General features: G+C 45.7%; 1 protein-coding gene and 1 pseudogene across 1 annotated transcript; both read left to right on the forward strand.

Annotated features, from left to right (window-relative positions):
* The first annotated feature begins 1,818 nt into the window (after positions 1–1,818).
* Positions 1,819–16,846, forward strand: FOXD1 (forkhead box D1). Its single transcript, XM_086698968.1, is given in 5 exon segments — positions 1,819–1,918; positions 6,478–6,823; positions 11,039–11,090; positions 11,560–12,837; positions 12,839–16,846. Coding segments are annotated over 2 exon segments (1,431 nt in total). The 5' UTR covers positions 1,819–1,918; positions 6,478–6,823; positions 11,039–11,090; positions 11,560–12,039; the 3' UTR covers positions 13,472–16,846.
* LOC112861002 (small ribosomal subunit protein eS27 pseudogene) lies at positions 1,847–2,150 on the forward strand (annotated as a pseudogene).
* Positions 16,847–20,448: the final 3,602 nt, after the last annotated feature.

A 20,448-nucleotide genomic window follows, 5' to 3' on the forward strand; every position in this document is an offset into this window, starting at 1 on the left:
GAGGGAGAGAGGGAGGGAATCCTAAGCATGCTCCATGCTCAGTGTGAAACCAGAAGCGGGGCTTGATCCCACAATCCCTGAGATCATGACCTTAGCCAAAATCAAGAGTTGGACGCTCAGCCGATGGAGTCACCCAGGCTGATACGGGGTATTCTTTTTTTTTTTTTATGTTTATTTATTCTTGGGAGAGAGAGAGAGTAGGGGAGGGGCAGAGAGAGAGGGGGCCACACAGAATCCGAAGCAGGCTCCAGGCTCCGAGCTGTCAGCAAAGAGCCTGATATGGGACTGGAACTCACAAACCGCGAGATCATGACCTGAGCTGACGTCAGCACAGAGCCCGATGTGGGACGCTTAACTGACAGAGCCACCCAGGTACCCCCTGATACAGGATATTCTTAACAGAGCAACCGGATGAATCCTTTACAGGATTTAAGGATGAATTCTAGCAGGTGACTGCCCTGTCAACAGCTCCTTGTTTCATTTAGAGTAAGAACCCAAGTCTTTATAATGGCTACCTACATGATCGCCTCCTCCCATCCCATACCCCTTTGACCTCATTTCCTATTCTATGATTTTGGTCCACTCCCCCCCCCCTTGCTCACTCCACTAGATTGCTCTGGCCTACTTGCCACTCCTTAAATATGACCAGGTATGTTCCTGCCTCAGGGCCTTTGCCCTAATCATTCCTTCTGCTTGGAATTCTCCTCCCCTAAATACCCAACTGTATCATTATTCCGGTCTTTGTTCACTGTTTTCCCCACAACATCTATTAACTTCTAGCATACTAGAGAAGTCATTCATTAATTCATGTATTCATTTTGTTTATTTCTTATGGTCTGTCTCTCTCCTGCTAAAATTACAAAGCGCCTCGAGCTAGAATTGTGTCCTTTCCAGCTGCTTTTGGGAGACTTCCTCACACTGATCTTCGAACCCAATCCATACTTCAGCTGTCTCCATTCTGCTATTTATTCCATCTGTTTGTTCTTTATTTCATCTATTGCATTCTTCATACTTAATGTTTCCACTAGGGTTTTTCGAAAATTATTTATCTTTCTTGCTTGATCTTACTAATAATTTCCCTTTTCTCCTTAAGATATCTATCCTGTTTATTTAAAATTCTTAGTGTCTGAGGGTGCCTGGGTGGCTCATTCGGTTAGGTGTCCGACTTTGGCTCAGGTCATGATCTCACGGTTCGTGTGTTCGAGCCCCACATCGGGCTCTGTGCTGACAGCTCAGAGCCTGGAACCTGCTTTGAATTCTGTGTCTCCCTCTCTCTCTCCCCCTCCCCCACTCATGCTCTGTCTCTCTCTGTCTCTCAAAGATAAATAAGCATTAAAAAATTTTTTAAATTCTTAGTGTCTGTTCCAATAGTTATGCGTCAGATGATATAAACTGTTTAGACTATAGTCTTTCTTTTACACTAATTATGCTCCTCAGGTCACAGCTCAGCAATTTGGAGATTGCTCATTGTGAAAAATGAGGAAAAGATAGAAAAGTACAGTATAAATACCAAAATAAAAATCACCATAATCCCACCTCTCAGAAATAACCAACTGACCTTTTATTGTATTTCCTTCCAGTCACACTATTTACATGTATAGCATATTTAAAAATTGGTAAGATATTATGTGTAATTTTCTATCTGAACTTTTCCTTTACCATTAGTCTTAAGACCTTTTCAAGTTATTAAGATTGTTTGCAGACCTAATGTTTTTATTGAAGTGTAATTAACAAACGGTGTTATATTAGTTTCAGGTGTGCACTTCAACAATCCTATACATTACTCAATGCTCATCAAGATAAGTGTATTCTGCCTTTCACGAAGGGACATCTTCCCCACGAAAACATGCCTCTCTCCAAGGACCTCCTCCACCCCTCCCCAGGAGAGGAGGAGAGGAAGCGGAAGAAGAAGTGCCTGGTGCGTAGCCCCAATTCCTACTTCATGGATGTGAAATGCTCATAAAATCGCGATTGTCTTTAGCCCATGCACAAACTGTAGTTTTGTGTGTTGGCTGCTCCACTTTCCATTGCCAGCCTACGGGAGGAAAAGCAAGACTTACAGAAGGATGCTCCTTCAGACGGAAGTAGCACTAATAACCCCCAGAATCAAGATGATGGGAAACCATCCCAATAAAAACATTTAAGTTTTATTTTTAAGTAAAATCTCTACCCTGAAGGTGGGGCTAGAACTCACAACCCCAAGATCAAGGGTCACGTGCTTCACAGACCAAGACAGCCTGGCACCCCCCATTAAACACATTTTGGATTAGAAAAAGAAAAGTATGTGCTCTTAATCCCTTTTATCTCTTTCACTCATTCTCCCATCCACCTCCCCTCTGGCAACCAAAGTTTATTCTCTCTATTTTTGAATCTGTGTTTTGTTTCTTAAAATCCACGTATAAGCGAAATCATATGGTATTTATCTTTCTCTGACTGACTTATTTCACTTAGCGTTATATGCTCGAGGTCCTTCCATCTTGTTACAAATGGCAGGATTTCATTCTTTTTTATGGTTGAGTATTATTCCATTGTACATATATACCACATCTCCTTTATCCACTCATCTATGGATAGACAGTTGGGTTGCTTCCATATCTTGGCTATTGTAAATAATGCTGCAATAAAAATAGTGTGTATATGTCTTTTTGAATTAGCATTTTCATTTTCTTTGAGTAAATACCTGGTAGTGGAATTACTGGATAATATAGTATTTCTATTTTTAATGTTTTGAAGAACTTTCATACTGTTTTCCACAGCGGCTGCACCAAATTGCATTCCCACCAGTTGTACACAAGGGTTCCTTTTCCTCCACATCCTCATCATCCTCATTTGTTGTTTCTTGTCATTTGGATTCTAGCCATTCTGAAAGGTTGTAAGGTGATACCTCATTGTGGTTTTAATTTGAATTTTCCTAATGATGAGAGATGTTAAGTATCTTTTCATGTGTCTGTTGGCCATCTGTATGTCTTCTTTGGGAAAATGTCTGTTCAGGTCCTCTGCCCATTTTTTAATTGTGTGTTTTTCTGATATCCACTTGTATAAGTTCTTTATTTATTTTGGATATTAACCCCTTATTGGATATATCATTTGGAAATGTCTTCTCCCATTCAGTAGGTTGCCTTTTTTGTTTTATTAATAGTTTCCTTCACTGTGCAAAAGCTTTTTATTTTTGTGTAGTCCCAGTAGTTTAATTTTGCTTTTGTTTCCTTTGCCTGTGGAGACATATCTAGAAAAATCTTTCTCCAGCTGATGTCAAAGAAATTACCACCCATGTTTCCTTCTAGGAGTTTTATGGCTTCAGGTTTCACATTTGGTGGTCTTTAATCCATTTTGAGTTTATTTCTGTGTAAGAAAGTGGTCTAGTTTCTGTTCACTTTTCCCAGAAACAAATGTTGAAGAGAATGTCTTTCTCCTGTTGTATATCCTAGCCTCTTTTGTCTTAGATTAATTAATTATATAAGCATGGCTTTATTTCTGGGTTCTCTATTGACCTAGGTGTCTATTTTCTTGCCAGCACCATACTGTTTTGATTACTACAGCTTTGTACTTCTTTCTCAAGATTGTTTTGGCTATTCAGGGTCTTCGGTGGTTCCATACAAATTTTAGTATTACTTGTTCTAGTTTCTGTGAAAAATGTTGGTGTTTTGATAGGGATTGCAATAAATGGCTTTGGGTAGTATGGACATTTAATTCTTCCAACCCATGAACATGGACTATCTTTCTATTTGTTTGTGTCATCTTCAATTTCTTTAATCAATGTTTTATAGTTTTTGGATTATAGGTCTTTCACTTCCTTAGTTAAGTTTATTCCTAGGTAGTTTTTTTTTTTGGTATTTTGTTATTTTTGATGCAATTGTAAATTTAAAAATTATTTTTATTTATTTAATTTATTTAATTTTAATTTTTATTTTTTAAAAAAAAATTTTTTTTTTAACGTTTATTTATTTTTTTGGGACAGAGAGAGACAGAGCATGAATGGGGGAGGGGCAGACAGAGAGGGAGACACAGAATCGGAAACAGGCTCCAGGCTCTGAGCCATCAGCCCAGAGCCTGACGCGGGGCTCGAACTCACGGACCGCGAGATCGTGACCTGGCTGAAGTCGGACGCTTAACCGACTGCGCCACCCAGGCGCCCCTAATTTTTATTTTTAAGAGAGAAAGAGTGCAAGCAGGGGAGGGGCAGAGGGAGGGAATCTTAAGCAGGCTCCACGTTCAGTGAGGAGCCCCACATGGGGCTCTATCTTAAGACCTTAAGATCATGACCTGAGCCAAAATCAAGAGTCAGATGCTTAACTGACCGAGCCACCCAGGTGCCCCAATTTTTGGTATAATTGTAAATGGGATTGTTTCCTTAATTTCTCTTTCTGCTGCTTCATTATTAGTGTGTCCAAATGTAATGGATTTCTGTATATTAATTTTGTATCCTGCGACTTTCCTGAATTCATGTATTAGTTCTAGTAGTTTTGGGTGTTTTTTTTTTTTTTGGTAGTCTTTAGGGGGTTTTATATATAGTATCATGTTATCTGCAAAGAGTGAAAGTTTTACTTCTTCCTTATCAATTTGGACGCCTTTCATTTCTTTTTCTTGCCTGATTGCTCTGATTAGGACTTCCAGTCACAGACCTAATTTTTAATGATTGCAAATGATGCCATTTTAAGGATATATAGTAAAACGTTGAACTCTTGAGCATTTAGCATGTTCCCAATTTTTTTCCCTTAAAAAAATCACTACAACAAACAATTTTGTACCTAAATCTTTGTTTATATTTCTGGTTGTTTTCTTAGGATGGAGCCCTAGAATGAATGATAACAGAGAGAATGGGCACTGAAGATACAACTGCCAAATTGTTTGCTAGAAGTTTTGTGTCACTACACTTTACACAGGAAGTGTATGATTGAGTTCTTACCATTACACCCATCATGTTCATGCTCTTTGCTAATTTGATCGAGGAAAATGGCATTTCACCTTTTTCCAATTTGCATGTCTTTTATTGCCAGTGGTCATTATTTTTCTTTACTCTTCTGTAGATTTTGGGTTCAGATCCTTTCTCAGTTTTTTCTGCTCTAGAAAGTTAGCCAATCAGAGCTTTCTAGTAAAGACAACTTGCTCACATGTTCCTCTAGTGGGAACTTTTAAGACCATCTTCTGCACAGGGGTCTATGTTTGTATTCCACGGCAACTAACCCCCCACCGCCACATTGGTGCCAGACTGTGGTGTGTGTCAGGTGAAGGGTTGCCCCTGAGGGTGGATATTGAGATCTTTTGGTGTGTTTGCATATGTAAAGCAGAGGGATGATAGTTCAGTCTTGGTTTAAGCCTGGACACCAAGCAATAGAGTGTATGTGTGTGCACGTGCATGTGTGTGTGTGCACGCGCGTGTGTGCGATAGCTACGGTTGGTCACTATGTATTTTAAACACACAAAAAATTGCAATAAGTGACAAGGCTTTCTGATGGTTTTATAAAGGATCCTTTTTATTTTCAATGCTGCATCCCTAAAATCACTTTAAAGAGCCCTATTCTTCCCAAGCAGAGAGATTTCTCTTCACAGAGAGCCCCTGGGTGAACTACAAATAAAAAATAATAATAAATGCATTCTTTCTAGATATGGTAATACTATTTTTAAATTCTTATGTAGAATTAAAAATAATATGTCTATTTCCAAGAAATTAACTTATTAAACAATGTAAGTAAACATGAGAACATTACAGAGCTACAAACATATTCTCTTTTTTTAAATGTTTATTTATTTTTGAGAGGGAGACAGAAACCAAAGCAGGCTTCAGGCTCTGAGCTGTCAGCACAGAGCTGGTCACAGGGTTTGGACTCGCGAACCGCGAGATCATGACCTCAGCTGAAGTCAGCCACTTAATCCATTGAGCCACCCAGGTGATGCTATGAACATGTTCTCTTCAGAGTGTTGTATTGAAGGTAACCCCCCAAAGGAGGAGTCCTCTCTGGAATGGAGATGTGTGTATTTTGCAGTTAAATTCCTGATAAAAATATCTTCTGAACTTTTCATTTTGGGATACAAAATTTAAACGTGCCGCCTCAAGCCACTGAGATCAGAGCTAAATAAGTCTCTGTGCTGGTGTGTGTTGGGGCAGGAGGGCTAGTCCAGGTTACCTGCGGTAATGAAAATTCCTGAGTCAGTATAAATAATTTTGCTGTTATAAAACAGAGATTTAGACCTTTGCTGACATTCTGAATTCTTGAGGATTTCTGAATCTTGCTCAGGACATGAAATGCTTGTTTAAGGAGCTGTTGTCCAAGCATAAGACTGCTTAATAAGACCCAGAAGGCCACTAAAATATCTTCTTCACAAAGGACTCTAACTTCCAACTACACTGCGTGAAGACCCCCATTTGAAACTGGATTACGACATTTTATCAAATGTTTTTTGTTAAAATGTACCTACCCTTAGGAGAGGTACTAACTACTCTCAGCCGGTAACACCTTGCCTTGAACTTATTTTCAGACTACATAACTGGCTCCAAAGAAGCAGATTTAGGGGGTGCAAAGAGTCTGGCCCATGGAGTCCTATGTTGGGAGAGGCTTCTGGAACTGCGACATGAAGATGGAGGGCTCCACTCTGCCTTCGTGGCCTCTGTAACAACTAGAGGCAACTATCCATGCCTGTTTCCGCAGCCATCATATGGTACCCACTTCACCAGTTGTTGTGACCTTGACATTAGCTCAGTGGCATGTATGAACCAACCCTCATGGAAGGAATATTAAACCACTAGAGAATGCTGAAGTGGAAGGACCTGGACAGCCAGAGAAACATTTCAAGGTCATCTGGGGCCTCCAAGGCTTTAAGACAGGTAAGAAGGCAGGAAAGGGATATAAAATGTAAGTGGGGGGTGGGGGGGGGGGTGGCGCGCGCGCGCATCAGGGGGAAATATTCACAATTCTGGTGGAGTCTTAACTCTTACTTTTTTTTTTTTAAAACTCTTTAAAATTGAAGATAATGTGCAGAGTGTGAATCTGAAAGTCTCAACGTTGGGGTGCCTGGGTGGCTCAGTCGGTTAAGCATCCGACTTTTAATTTCAGTTCAGGTCATGATCTTGCAGTTCATGGGTTCAAGCTCATCGCTGGGCTCTGTGGTGACAGAATATCTGCTTGGGATTCTCTATCTCCCTCTCTCTCTGCCCCTCCCCCGCTAGAGTAAATAAATAAACTTAAAAAAAGAAATCTTAAAAAAAAGAACGTCTCAAAATCGTGAGCAAGGTGAGGTTACAAATGTAGAAGGGTGTGGGAAGACTGTTGCTGTGACTTCACTAATGTGTGTGCTTTCTTAGGACAATGGGGTTCCTTTGAGGATTTCTGGGGTGAAAAAGGTGTAGGAAAATGACAAACCTTTATTGAATGCCCACTGCATGCATGGTGTTACAAAGAGCTAGGTGCATGGAGGTTTGAAAAGGAACAGAAAAGGAGAAAAATAACCCAATGTCCGTTGGCAGATGAATGGATAAGCAAAATGTGTATATATAGAAAAGAGTATTATTCAGCCTTAAAAAGGAATGACATTTTGATACATGCTACCACATGGATGAACTTTGAAGATACTGTAAGTGAAATAAGCCAGTCACAAAAGACAAACGCTGTATTTTTCTATTTTGTGAGACAGCCAGAATACTCAAATTCATAGAGAAAGTGGAATCATGGTTGCCAGGGGCTGGGGTTTGGGTGGGAGGAATGGAGTTCCTGTTTAAAAAAAATTTTTTAACGTTTATTTACGTTTGAGACAGAGAGAGACAGAACATGAATGGGGGAGGGGCAGAGAGAGGGAGACACAGAATCCGAAACAGGCTCCAGGCTCGGAGCTGTCCGCACAGAGCCGGATGCGGGGCTCGAACTCACGGACCGCGAGATCATGACCTGAGCCGAAGTCGGCCACTTAACCGACTGAGCCACCCAAGCGCCCCTGGAGTTACTGTTTAATGGGTACAGAGTTTCAGTTTGGGATGATGGAAAAATTCTGGAAATGGATAATATGATTGTTGCCTCAACGTGACTTAATGCCTCTGAATTGTATAAAGTGGTAAATTTTTACTACTGTGCTATGCCACCCATGTGATGTTTGTGTATATATTCATGTTATACATTACTTAATACATATAAGGCTCTGAGCCTAGTCACAAGAAAAAAAAAGTTAAAAAGTAAAAATAAAGGGTAAATTTTATGCTATGTATATTTTAACACACACTGGAAAACAATTTTAAAAAAACAAGTAAAAAAGACCAACGAGGAATAGAGTGCCCTTTGGCCTCCAGACGTTTGAGATTCCAGAAAAGGAAGATGCGTAGAGCCAGGGGGAAGGACAGTGTCCGGTTAAAGAACGGCTCCCAGGCACCGCTGTTGTGGCCGGGGGACTGAGAAACCACTTGTCATTGGGCCTAACAATTGCCCATCTACCTGGCTCCCCCACGGGACCCCTCACACCATGGACTCCAGTTTTATTCTTTCTCTCCAGAACCAGAGCTCTAGGCACAAAGTGGTATCTCAGTACAGACTTGTGGAATGATTCCAGGAGACACGCAGCCCCAAGCGTCCGCCGAGTTGGGAAACACGTTCGTATACACATTCATGGGTGAACTCTTGGGATGCTCTGGGGCAGAGAGAGCTGGAGTCCAAGCTCAACTCCCCAAATGGGGAGTTTGCTCCCCCAGGTCTCTGCTAGCCTTCACCCACCAAAGGAGGTTCTGTGAGGGGACCGAGGGCAAGGCGCCGAGCCCCCCCGACCCCCCCCCCCCCCAGTGGAAGGTCCCGCCACCTCCCCGATTCCTGCTGCCGCACAATCCCAATAACTGCTCTCTCGGGGGGGGGGGGGGGGGGGGGGGGGGGGGGGAACTTGTGGAGCGCCCAAACCATCCAAGTGAAAACAGCAGAAACCTGCGGTTCAGGGAAAGGCCTCTGCTCCTGCTCCGCCGCTCCCGAGAAGGAGAGGTGGGGCCTCAAGAAACAAAAACCCTGGCCGTCCGACGGCCAGTGGGAGGGAAGGCCCGGAGCCCACTAGCCACACTCCCAAAACGCCTGCTGCCTCCCAGCTCGGGATCCGGGCCTGCGGCGCGGTCAGCAGGGCGCTGCGCCGCCGCCAGGGGGCAGCCCTTCCCCACGTGGGCACTACCCGGCCAGGCGGGCGCCCCGCGCGTTCAGCTTGCACGCCAGCGGAGCACACGAGAGGGAGATCGCCGCGTCGCCCCCAGCCCGCCTCACAGACTAGTTTCTCGTCCCTTGTGCCAGCTTGAGAGCGTGGCGGTGGATATTCCCCAGCCGGGGCTGAGAGCTGGGAGCACGTTTGGGAGGGACGCCCGGGGGGAGGGGACGAGGCGCGCAAAGGAGGACCACGCGCGAAATGAAACACTTGGGTTTCCGCGCTCTGGGAATTTCAAGAGCCGGGAGCTACAGGCCGCGTACAAAAGTGTAGCTTCACTAAAGCAAACAAAGCAAGTGACACGTCCAAATCTGGGGCTCGAGTATAAAGCTCACCCAAATCTCTGTTAACACTGTCCCCGCAGCAATCCTCCTGGGTTGATCTTCAGCTCTGACCTTCTCTAAATCCTAACACTTATCCTTGAGTGGCCAGAAGATAATTTGCCACGTTTTTCAAACGTTTCCAGGGAAGATCCCTTTAACCCTTCGGGGAGGGAGCTTTGGACAAAGGTACAAACGGAACGCAAAGTCAATCTCAGCGCCCTCCTTGGCCAGACAAGTTCAGCATAGGGGAATGGAGGCTGATCACCTAAAGTAACTAATGGTCTGCGAACAAATTCCTCCCCTCCGTTTTACCTTCAAATACCTCGCCACACACCAATCCTCAGTCTAGTGCAAATCATGGTGTTTATTTAGCTATTGACTGGGTACTTATAAAACTTAAACTTCCTAATGTAAAAGTGAACGCCTTGGTAAGGAATCCTGGCTACATCAACAAAGCAATGTGATGCCTGATTAATAGTGCTGATTAATGTTGGCTCAGGTTAATGCTGAGCGCCTTACAATAATTAAATGGTTCAGTCATTTTTCAAACGAGACTCAATGGAAAATAATTTATTTACAATTTGAGGCGTTCTCGTAGATCTGTCAAAGATCTATGATGGACTTTATGGGTCATTTGTAAGTGTAACTGGTGGTTAGCTCTCTTAGGCAACAAAAACTCGATTTTAAAATAAGTCTTAGGTGGGGGGACAGTTTATTTTTGAGACTCTGTGATGGATAAGGGGAGTAATAAAACGTTTGAAAATGTGAAAAACCTGGTGGATAAAATGATATACACAAAGGTAGCTGATGAGTGTTCCTACAAAAAGCCATTGATTTTTGATAGTTTTTGTCAAGTGGTTATTTTAATCAGAAAGCTGTAATTTGGAGGCAGGTCCCTACTTTGAAATAGAAGTGTTTTAGGAAATGCAAATATCGAAAATGTATGGCTATGTGAGTGTGAATTCCACAAGCTATTGGGATTCTTACACCAGCCACAATGATTAGAGTTGATGACAAAGATGGGAATACTCAAAACAATGTCATATTTAAATTATTTCCACTACCTTGTGACCTGAAAAGGAAAATTGGATTGAAAAGAACTTGCATCTTATTTTAAAATATTATTTCGTTTCTTTTTCACCAGTAGCTATTGGAAATATTTAGATTTTCCAGAGACATTTCTAAAGCTGGTTTGAAAGTTTTAATTAATATAGTTCCTATTAAGCCTGAGTATGTGTATATGTTGTAGTTATTTAAGTATTTTGAGATTACTGTGAAGTGTTGATTAGAATGTTCCTCTTACTAAGAACTATAGAGTCCCTTACCCATTATGAAAGAGCTTTTTATGAGTTGCTCCTAGGGTGCAGTTTTTAAAAATGTATTTTGTTTTTCACTAACATTTTCTATTTCTTTTCTGCATTCAATGATTACTTTCTTTATTCCCATGAAATTTGTCAGATCCTCTCATTAGAGGGGCTTAGTTTAGCTGTCAAGTTTCTAGGGCATTCAGTTGCAGATAAGTGACTAAAACGCCAGCCTAACCACATTTTTATTAACAGATGGCGGAAAACAAACGTCTTTGGAGAAGAACCGAAGGGGACAGGTTAAAAGGTCAGTAAACAATTATTATTGTGCTTAAACTGGGGGGGTTTCTCTACAGATTCGATGGGGGAGCTGCTGGCCCAATCTGGGGGAGATGGGACAACCCAACAGATCTCAGAGCCATTCCCCAGGGACCACCTCGGACGATTGGGGGAGGGGAGTTACCTCTGGGCTGGACGTCTCCTACAGGCCATCTGACTGGTCAAACTGTCGCGTCACGGGAGTGCTTGTGAAGTTAGGATTGAGGGCTAATTGAAGGGAAGGAGCCTGGGAATTCCAACTCGTTCAGTGGCCCTAGGTCCAGAGCACCGCGGGCCAGCACGTAATTCGGGTCCCAACCCCTTTGACAAGGAGTAGTAAAGAATGGTGGGGTCCTCTCTCCTCCCCCCATGTTCTCAGTTGCTACTCCCTCCTACGGGCAAACTTTCTCTCCCGAGCAGGGCTGATTTCCTAGGCTTTCTTTCCCTTCCCTCGGTAGCGCTCTGACGTGCACACCATGTGACAGGCCTCCTGCTATAAGCCGAGGAAAGGTCCGCCCTCTCCTGGACTCAGCCCTCGCCTCGCCGAGCTCGGTCCCTAGACTCTCACCCGTCCCGCACCGTCCCGGGCGCCCGACACTCTGACTTGCTCGCCCGGGGCCTCGCCACCCCCTCCTCACTGATCGTGCGAGGCCCCGCTCCGCAAGGGGAAGGTCAAGTCCCCCCGCCTGGGACCGGTGCGCGCGGAGTCCAGCGAGTGCAGAGACCTTGCGGCTCTCGCGGCGGCGCAGGAGTTACAAAGTCGCCGCGCAAAAAGCCTCTGCCGCAGCCCGGCAGCTCCCGCGCAGCTCCAGCGGCGGCGGCGCCCCCAGCGTGGCGCCCCCGTGCCGGGCCCGCCGCCCGGGACCCGGGCTGGGGCGCGGCGGGAGCCCGGAGCCCGGCGCCCCTATGCGCCGCCTCGCCGCCGCCGCGCTACAGCTATGACCCTGAGCACGGAGATGTCCGATGCCTCCGGCCTCGCGGAGGAGACAGACATCGACGTGGTAGGGGAGGGCGAGGACGAAGACGACGAGGAAGAGGACGACGACGAGGGCAGCGGCGGCGTGTCCCGCCTGGCGGTCCCCGCGCAGCGGCGGCGGCGGCGGCGCTCCTACGCCGGAGAGGACGAGCTGGAGGACCTGGAGGAGGAGGACGACGACGACGATGACATCCTGCTGGCCCCGCGCTCAGTGGCCTCCCCGGCGCCCCCGGGCCCAGCCCCAGTGGCGGGGGCCGGGGCCGGCGGGGGCGGCGGCGCGGGCTCGGGCGCGGGCGGCGGCGGCGGCGGCGGCGGGACCGCGGGCGGCGGCGCCAAGAACCCCCTGGTGAAGCCGCCCTACTCGTACATCGCGCTCATCACCATGGCCATCCTGCAGAGCCCCAAGAAGCGGCTGACGCTGAGCGAGATCTGCGAGTTCATCAGCGGCCGCTTCCCCTACTACCGGGAGAAGTTCCCCGCCTGGCAGAACAGCATCCGCCACAACCTCTCGCTCAACGACTGCTTCGTCAAGATCCCCCGCGAGCCCGGCAACCCCGGCAAAGGCAACTACTGGACGCTGGACCCCGAGTCCGCCGACATGTTCGACAACGGCAGCTTCCTGCGCCGGAGGAAGCGCTTCAAGCGGCAGCCGCTGCTCCCGCCCAACGCCGCGGCCGCCGAGTCGCTGCTGCTGCGCAGCGCAGGGGGCGCGGCGGGCGCGGGCGACCCCGCGGCGGCCGCGGCGCTCTTCCCGCCCGCGCCCCCCGCCGCCCCCGCACGCCTACGGCTACGGCCCCTACGGCTGCGGCTACGGCCTGCAGCTGCCGCCCTACGCGCCGCCCTCGGCCCTCTTCGCCGCCGCCGCGGCCGCGGCCGCCGCCGCCGCCTTCCACCCGCACTCGCCCCCGCCGCCCCCGCCGCCCCCGCCGCCGCACGGCGCGGCCGCGGAGCTGGCCCGGACCGCCTTCGGCTACCGGCCGCACCCGCTCGGCGCCGCCCTGCCCGCCCCCCTGCAGGCCTCGGCTGCCAAGGCCGGCGGCCCGGGCGCCTCGGCGCTGGCGCGCTCGCCCTTCTCCATCGAGAGCATCATCGGAGGCAGCCTGGGCCCGGCCGCCGCCGCCGCCGCCGCGCAAGCAGCCGTCGCCGTGCAGGCCTCGCCTTCACCCTCTGCGGGGACCCCGTCCGCGCCCGCGCCGGGATCCGGCGGCGGCGGCGGCGGCGGCTGCGCCGCTCAGGCGGCCGTAGGCCCGGCCGCCGCGCTCACCCGCTCCCTCGTGGCCGCCGCGGCCGCCGCCGCCTCCTCGGTCTCCTCGTCCGCCGCGCTGGGGACTCTGCACCAAGGGACTGCCCTGTCCAGTGTCGAGAACTTTACTGCTAGGATTTCAAATTGTTAATAACGCTATGTTAGCGCGCTTGGGAAAGAGAAGGTAGGAATCCCGGCTCTTTTTTTTTTTTTCTTCTTTCATCTTGCTGGTTTGGCGTTTGGTACACCTCTCCCGGCGCGGCCCCTCCCGACCTCGCGCCCCCATTTTCGCCGCTTGGGACTCTCAGACAAGACTGAGTTTGGCAGCAGCGGGGACGCGCTTTTTGGCTCTGCGGGTCCCTCTATTTATGCAAAGTCGCCCTATGCTGCAGGCCCCGACCCGGGGTGCGGAGGAAGAGGGTACTGGTGGGGGCACTCCCTTGGCCTAGGCACAAGGGGCTTCCTTGACTTGTGGGAAACGTTTTTCTAAAAAATCTAAGCCTTTTTGAGGTCTAGAGATTCTCAGGTCCAGGCGTTAAAAATATCAGTAATGTTCAAAAGAATGATACACAAACAGTAAAGGTCCTGAAGAGTGCCAGCGAAGCAATAGTTTTTATTTGAGGACACTTGTCTGGTGTACTTTTTCATGAAAAGGAAAAAAAAAAATGATTAACATGTTTACACAAGGAAAAAAAGTCAAAATTATCATTTCTTATTTTAACCTGTGTTTTGTATCATAATAGACATGCGGATTTTTTATTTTGTACTTACTGCGTATTCTTTACAAGGAGTATTGTAAATTTTACTGGCAATTATTATTGTACTATTCTAATGTAAGATTTTTACACTTTTTCAGAAATAAAATGCTTAATTTTCAAAGAAAATCCACCAAAAAGTTGGCTTCAGTCGTCCCCTGCTTAGTTTATTTTCTCTTTTGTTAAGGAAATTTCTATGGGAGTTATGTAGGAACCCAATATAGAATAGGACATTTTATTTTCAAAGAGAATTTAACAAAAGCATCATGCCATGATTTTTCAGTTATACTTCCTAGGTCAAAGCTATTGCAAGAAACCAGAAACTACTTCTAAATGATTACAAGTTGAAGAAGTTACTTTGGTATACATTTTCAAATCTCATTCCATTCCATTTTGAAGAGCATTGAGGCTATTTAAAATTAATGCCACAGTTACCCTCAGATAATTTTATGGAACTTTAAATTTGTCAGTTTCCCACTTCCTTTGATTTCCACTCGCTTTTGAGCACAATATTGCATATATCTGTAAAAGCTCTGCAACACATTATATTGTAATGAAAGCAACACAAGCAAATAGGTAACTTTTAGTTAAAAATTTTTAGAGATGATCAACACTTAAGTAGCTTTGAAGTCCTGAATATTTACACATATAAAATAAATTGTATTTGAAAGCTCTAGGGTTTAAAGCCACCACTCTCCTGACAGAAGGGATTCCAGGAATTGAATAAAGAAATTTTTATTCTAAAAGGCAAACTTAACATTGAAATTCTAATTTAAATGTGTAACTTAAGGTATGTAAGAGAAATCTTCAATTTTAGGGTAGTACACACTAAGAATAAAAATGAAAATGTATCAGGTGTTTATTGAAGTATTTATACCATTTTCATGATTTAGGCTATCTTTTTTCAAACTTTAAGTGTTTTCAATAACTACTTGTTGCAAGCAATTTCTAGTTCTTTGAAAAAACGTGAGTCTCTAGTTTTGATGACTATAGATGTTATTGTGGGCTCCAAATAAAAGCAAAGCATATGTAATATGTAATTTAAATAATATTAGTGAGTTGCAGAGGAGGTTGAATATGCTTATTAAATTATTTTTCAAAAAATCTGGACAGGTATATACCTGAAGATCTGCACAACTAACCAATCAAGTTAACGAAGACTGACTTATAGGCCAATGTTTTTGCAGTGACATTCACTCTTGATGCCCTGTCCTCTTGTCCCCTTTTAGGGAGGGGAAAAAATGGACTCTCACGGCCTCAAAAATTAAGTTCTGGGTTTTTTCCTATCAAATATTTGGAATAGATTAAATAAGAGTTTAAACATACCCTCATAGTTTACTACTAAGTATATAGATACAAACTGAAATATTGTTAGATCAAAATCTTATATACAAAAGTTACGTTTGCCCTAGCACGGCTAAGAGAGAGGACTTTGGAACCGAGAACGTCCAGATGCCACAGCTGCCCGGGGTGGAGACGAGTTAGCAGGCGGAACCCAGACGGCCCAGGCACCGCTCGCATGCCTCGCAGCCTTCTGTAAGTCACAGATCTGAAACTTAGAGCTGAAAGTCATTATGAGGAGAGAGTGAAAGAACGGGGCCATGGGTATTATTATTATTTGCATGATACTTGGATGTCCCGAACAGCGGGGAATCCCAGCTACTCCTTCTCTCTGTTCAAATTCCCGCATCTCTAAAAAGTGCCAGGACGGACTCTACCCCCTCCCCCGCCCCCAGGATGTCCGCGCTTTTAAGAGAATGGTAACAAGGCACTGTGCAATCCAGCGCTGGCCTCCTTTGGCGTCTGGAGGTGGGGTCCCGCATCACCCAAGCCAGCTAGAGAGACCGCAAGCCTGTGGTGCGCCCCTGAGCCCTAAGAAAAAGTAAGCTCAACCGGCCTGCTCACTGTCGCGTTTTGCCTCATCACCTTCCGGGTTTGGGCTTCCACGGTAGGTGTTGCTGGCCCGGAGACGGACGAGATAGTGGGGAGCGAAGGCGGCGAGCCGGGCAGGGAGTGAGCGGTGGCGGACTACCGGGCGGCCGGGAACGCGGGGCTCGCCCGGTTGGCCGAGTGGACGAGCAGGTGCTGGAACAAAGGCCGCGGGGCTGCCGGGCTACGGAGGCCTTTGATGGGCAAGGACGTCTCCTCCCGGGGCTCCTCATTCGCATGCAAATCCAGCTCTGGTCCTCTTTTCTTTGAAGGCAAACAGAAGGATGTTTGTGTGTTTGTAAGGACGAAGCTTGCTTGAACAAGCCTTCCTCAATAGGCTGGGTCTCGAAAAATAAACCGGTTGGACAAACATTGGCCACCAGCTCTCCTCCTCCCAACTACAAAGTGTGGATTTGCTACAACTCATTAACCCGACGCTTTTCTCCCCTTCGCCTTGTTTCTCTGCTCATCAAACGCCCCCGTAGAGCCTGGAGACAAATGACCGAAGCTCAGTCGGGAGGGAATTGCAGTTAATAGGGAGAGGGATATATTGGGGCTAATGGTTCAGGCAGCTCCCGGAGAAGGACCACACAAAAAGGAGCCTCTCCATTCAGGGCTCTGTTGTGCTGCGGAGATTTACTCTGCAGCTAGATTTAGCCAAATGTTATCTATTGCCCGGGTAATGAAGCCCTTATGGATTGAATTGCTCCTTGTACCACACATGATGTCATGACCTTAGATCGTTTCTTGGTTGATTTCTTTTTTTCTCTATTGGGTAATTATTTTATTTCTTTAAAACAAGAAGCTAGAGCTTCTGCTCAACATCATGTTTCCTCTCCGTCCGCATCCTGTGCATTTATTTAAGAGCCACTTCCTTTCCTCTTAAGAAAAGAAAAAGAAACTGGGGAGGGGAAGGAAAAAATGATGAGAACCTCTCCCATTTTCTCTCACTGAGGCATCTGGATGTTTGCTCAGCTCTCCTTCCTGGTCCCCTACTCAGTGGGCCTTTCCTGCCCAAACTTTCTGCTGGTGGAACTGTATTTGGGGTATATTTACTATCAAAATTCTTACAGTGAATGTAATAAGCATCCATTTGGGAAAAGCTTCAGCCTTTCAGGTTTTATTATTTTTTTTTTTTGAAAGCCCACCATTCCTTCCTGTACCCTGTCCTCTGAGAGATCTGGGGGAGGTGTTTTTTCTGATGGAAGGTGATTATTTTGATGGACTACCAGCCTGTGTCATTTATTAAAGGCTGTCTGAGGCCAGTGGCTGTGCCTGTTTTGTTTTTCTCTCTCTGGCCCTGGTGGCTCTGATTTCCTTGCTTGACCGAAGACCAAGCTTGGAGCAGCTAACTGTGTTATTATAACTGCTATAGATGAGTAAGGATCAGATCTTAGTACCCAGAGCCAGGAGTTAACGACTCTAGTTTTCGTTTAAAATTTTTCTGCTGGCTACACATTTTGCTCACACTTATTTTTATTACTGGCTGAGAAAAGTCATGTGGGGACAACTTTAAGTTCATATCTGCATCAAACTCAATCCAAATCAGAAATCTGCCCAGCAGTCACTCTGGTCTCTCTGGGATCCTTCAAGGGGATGACCGCAGGACACATTGGCGTGCCAGGGATCCCCTGCCCCCTTTAGAACTGAACCAGACAAGGAATGGCCTGGGAAGCAGAGGATAAGTAAAGTGGGCCCGGCATTGTCAGCATCCATTCCTGTCTCTCCCTGTTTCCTGGTGTTGCAGCTGGGCCACACGCACTCACGCGCACACACGCACACACATGCACACACACACACACGCACACACACACACACACACACACACACACATACACAGGCATGACCGCTCATTGCCCATCAGCTGCCACTTGCCTCTCTTCTCCCCTATGATTTTGTAATTAGGCATATGCTTTTTGTTGGTAAATGTGTTTGATGTCACGGCCAGTGAAATGTGGACTGTTTATAGGGCCACGAATGTAAATGTGTAAATATGTTTAGTGTAAAATCTGGCCCTTCGACTTTAGCAATAAATACCCTGCCAATTTGGATACGATTACATTTGACAGGAAGATGGAGAATCTGATCATGACCAGCTGCTCATGGCTCTTTGGGACTTGTACTTTCCCAACTGAATTCACTTTTCAGATAATTTCTTTGCATGTCACATCTCTCTAATCACATCTTTCCCTTGACGTGAACAGCTTGGGCTCTTTTCTTTTTATTGTTGACCGCTCTGGCACGCAGGAAGCTTCCTGGTTTATTCCTCTTGCTTCTTTACTAGGAAAACACTATTCAGTAACAAGTAAACACACATAGAAAATAATGGATTATTATCATCAATCCCCTTTTTGAGTTCTGAGCCTCCAGGTGTGATAAGATGGCTCAGAAGAGAAATGAGATAAAGCCTCTGAGTTTCTGGCCCACACTTATAATTTCCTGCTCTTTATTATCATCATCCTGACTTTAAAAGCCATTTTGAGCTATTCTCACTTTTAAAAAGTAAACGTTTTAGGAAGTACAATACACATACAGAAAAATGCACAAATCTCAATGACTTTTCACAAGGCAAACATACCCTTGCAACCAGCATCAGATCAAGAAGCAGATATTACCAGTTCTTTAGGAACCGCCCATCTATTCCAGTCATTACCCTCAGCACACATCAGCGTTTAAAAAGGATTTTCATTAATATTTCTCTCAACCACACTGAAATAGTGACAACAAGAATTATTACTGATCTCATTTTACAAATAAGGATATTAAGGTTGAAAAGATATGAAATGACTTGCCCAAGGTCACAGCTACTGGGACTTCAGTATTTAAATCCCATTTTATGCCCTTCACATCACACTGCCACTTTGTGGCCGTCATTGTGATTTATTAAACGCCCACTGTGGCAGGGCAATTGCCTTAGAGGTCACTGTGTAGAAGAGCCATTTGTTTTTTATTCACTTTTTGCTTCCTTGCTAGATCCTCCTCCCTCCTTCCTCTACTCAGGAGATACCCCAGCCCCTTCATGTAGATACATTTGCAATCTCTAGTCAGGTTATTTCAGAAATGTCAGCTTCCTCTACCTAGTGCCACATGACAGCACTCTTCCAATCTTTTGTGCATTAGCAATCTCCCTTAAAATATCACACACATACACACACACACACACACACACCCCTACCTCACCTTTTCACCTTTGTACTATTTGCCCATTTCCTCTGCTTTTCTCCCTAATTTCTAATGGTTGAAATTCTGCCACACTGACAGAAATTTTGCTAAGCAGGTCTTTAGAACCACACTTAAGGTCATATTGTCTCTAAGTGGAAAAAAAAAAAAAAGAATATGTAAGAGTCAGATCAACTGATTAAACATTTAATGAGAAAGAAAATCACTTTTCTCAGAATGTACCCTCTCCCCTCTGTTCAGACACACTCTTGAAGATTTTTCTGTCTTTGAACAGCTGTGTATGATGTGGGCTAAGCCAGTCCTTTTAGCCCTTGCACAATTAATCCACTGCATTGGAGCCTCCCGAGGGACAATCCCACCTGGAGCTCAGAACTGGGTGGCCAGAGGTTTCCCTAAAATGCTTAGGCGGGGAGGGAATTCCAGACCACCTGCTGGAATCACATCTTTTTCTTGATGCCAAAGCATCCTTGCCAGTTGCCACCAGAAGCATTATTAAACCCGAGCCTCCTTGGGCAGTTGTTGGGGCCAATGCTTTGTCCCTTATGAGAACATCCAAGCTGGAGTCAGTGCAAGGATTGTACCTAACAGTGAGCTGCAGACCGTAAAGGACAGTGTCTATAGTGGTCTTTTCAAGGGACAGCGCTTAATGGAAGGTAACATTGATTTTCTAGAGGAGTATTTTTGTAAAACCAGAAACAGTTCTTCTTTTAGATTTTACACTGTAAAAGATAACAAAATCCCATTTCAGGAATAAAAGCAGGCAGTTAATATCAGAAACAGTATTTAGAGAACCTGGAAAGTTCTGACCCTGAATTTGAAATCAGGAGACAGTTTGGGAGATTATTTTTCTGTTATTTTTTTGAAACTGACTTGATTTTTCAATGGGGTGTTTCCCTGCATTTAGGATCTTACAGTTAAAGGAGAATCTGTCTAATGTGTTAAGAATGCAAGCTATATATGGAATGTGTCCATAGGCCCAGTGAGTCTGTTGAGCACCAGGGGAGGTTCTGGGCAGGCCCAAGGTGGTGGATCAGAGGCCCTGGGGCCTTGCCTGGCCCTCTCTGTCCCAGAGGGAGCCAGGCACAAATTGAGGGTTCTCTCTTATTTGCAACTACTGACTGATTAATAACAGACTAGTAAAGACAAAGCAGTGGCACATATTAGTTATGGCCGAAAGCAGAAGCCTCTGTATACACTTGTTTCGGAATTCCCATTAATATAAGTAAAAGGCAGAGATTTTCAGCAATAAAAGGACACACCACAT

This window comes from Puma concolor, chromosome A1, assembly GCF_028749965.1.
Source record: "Puma concolor isolate L17-30 chromosome A1, mPumCon1.1.hap2, whole genome shotgun sequence".
Taxonomy (NCBI): Eukaryota; Metazoa; Chordata; class Mammalia; order Carnivora; family Felidae; genus Puma; species Puma concolor.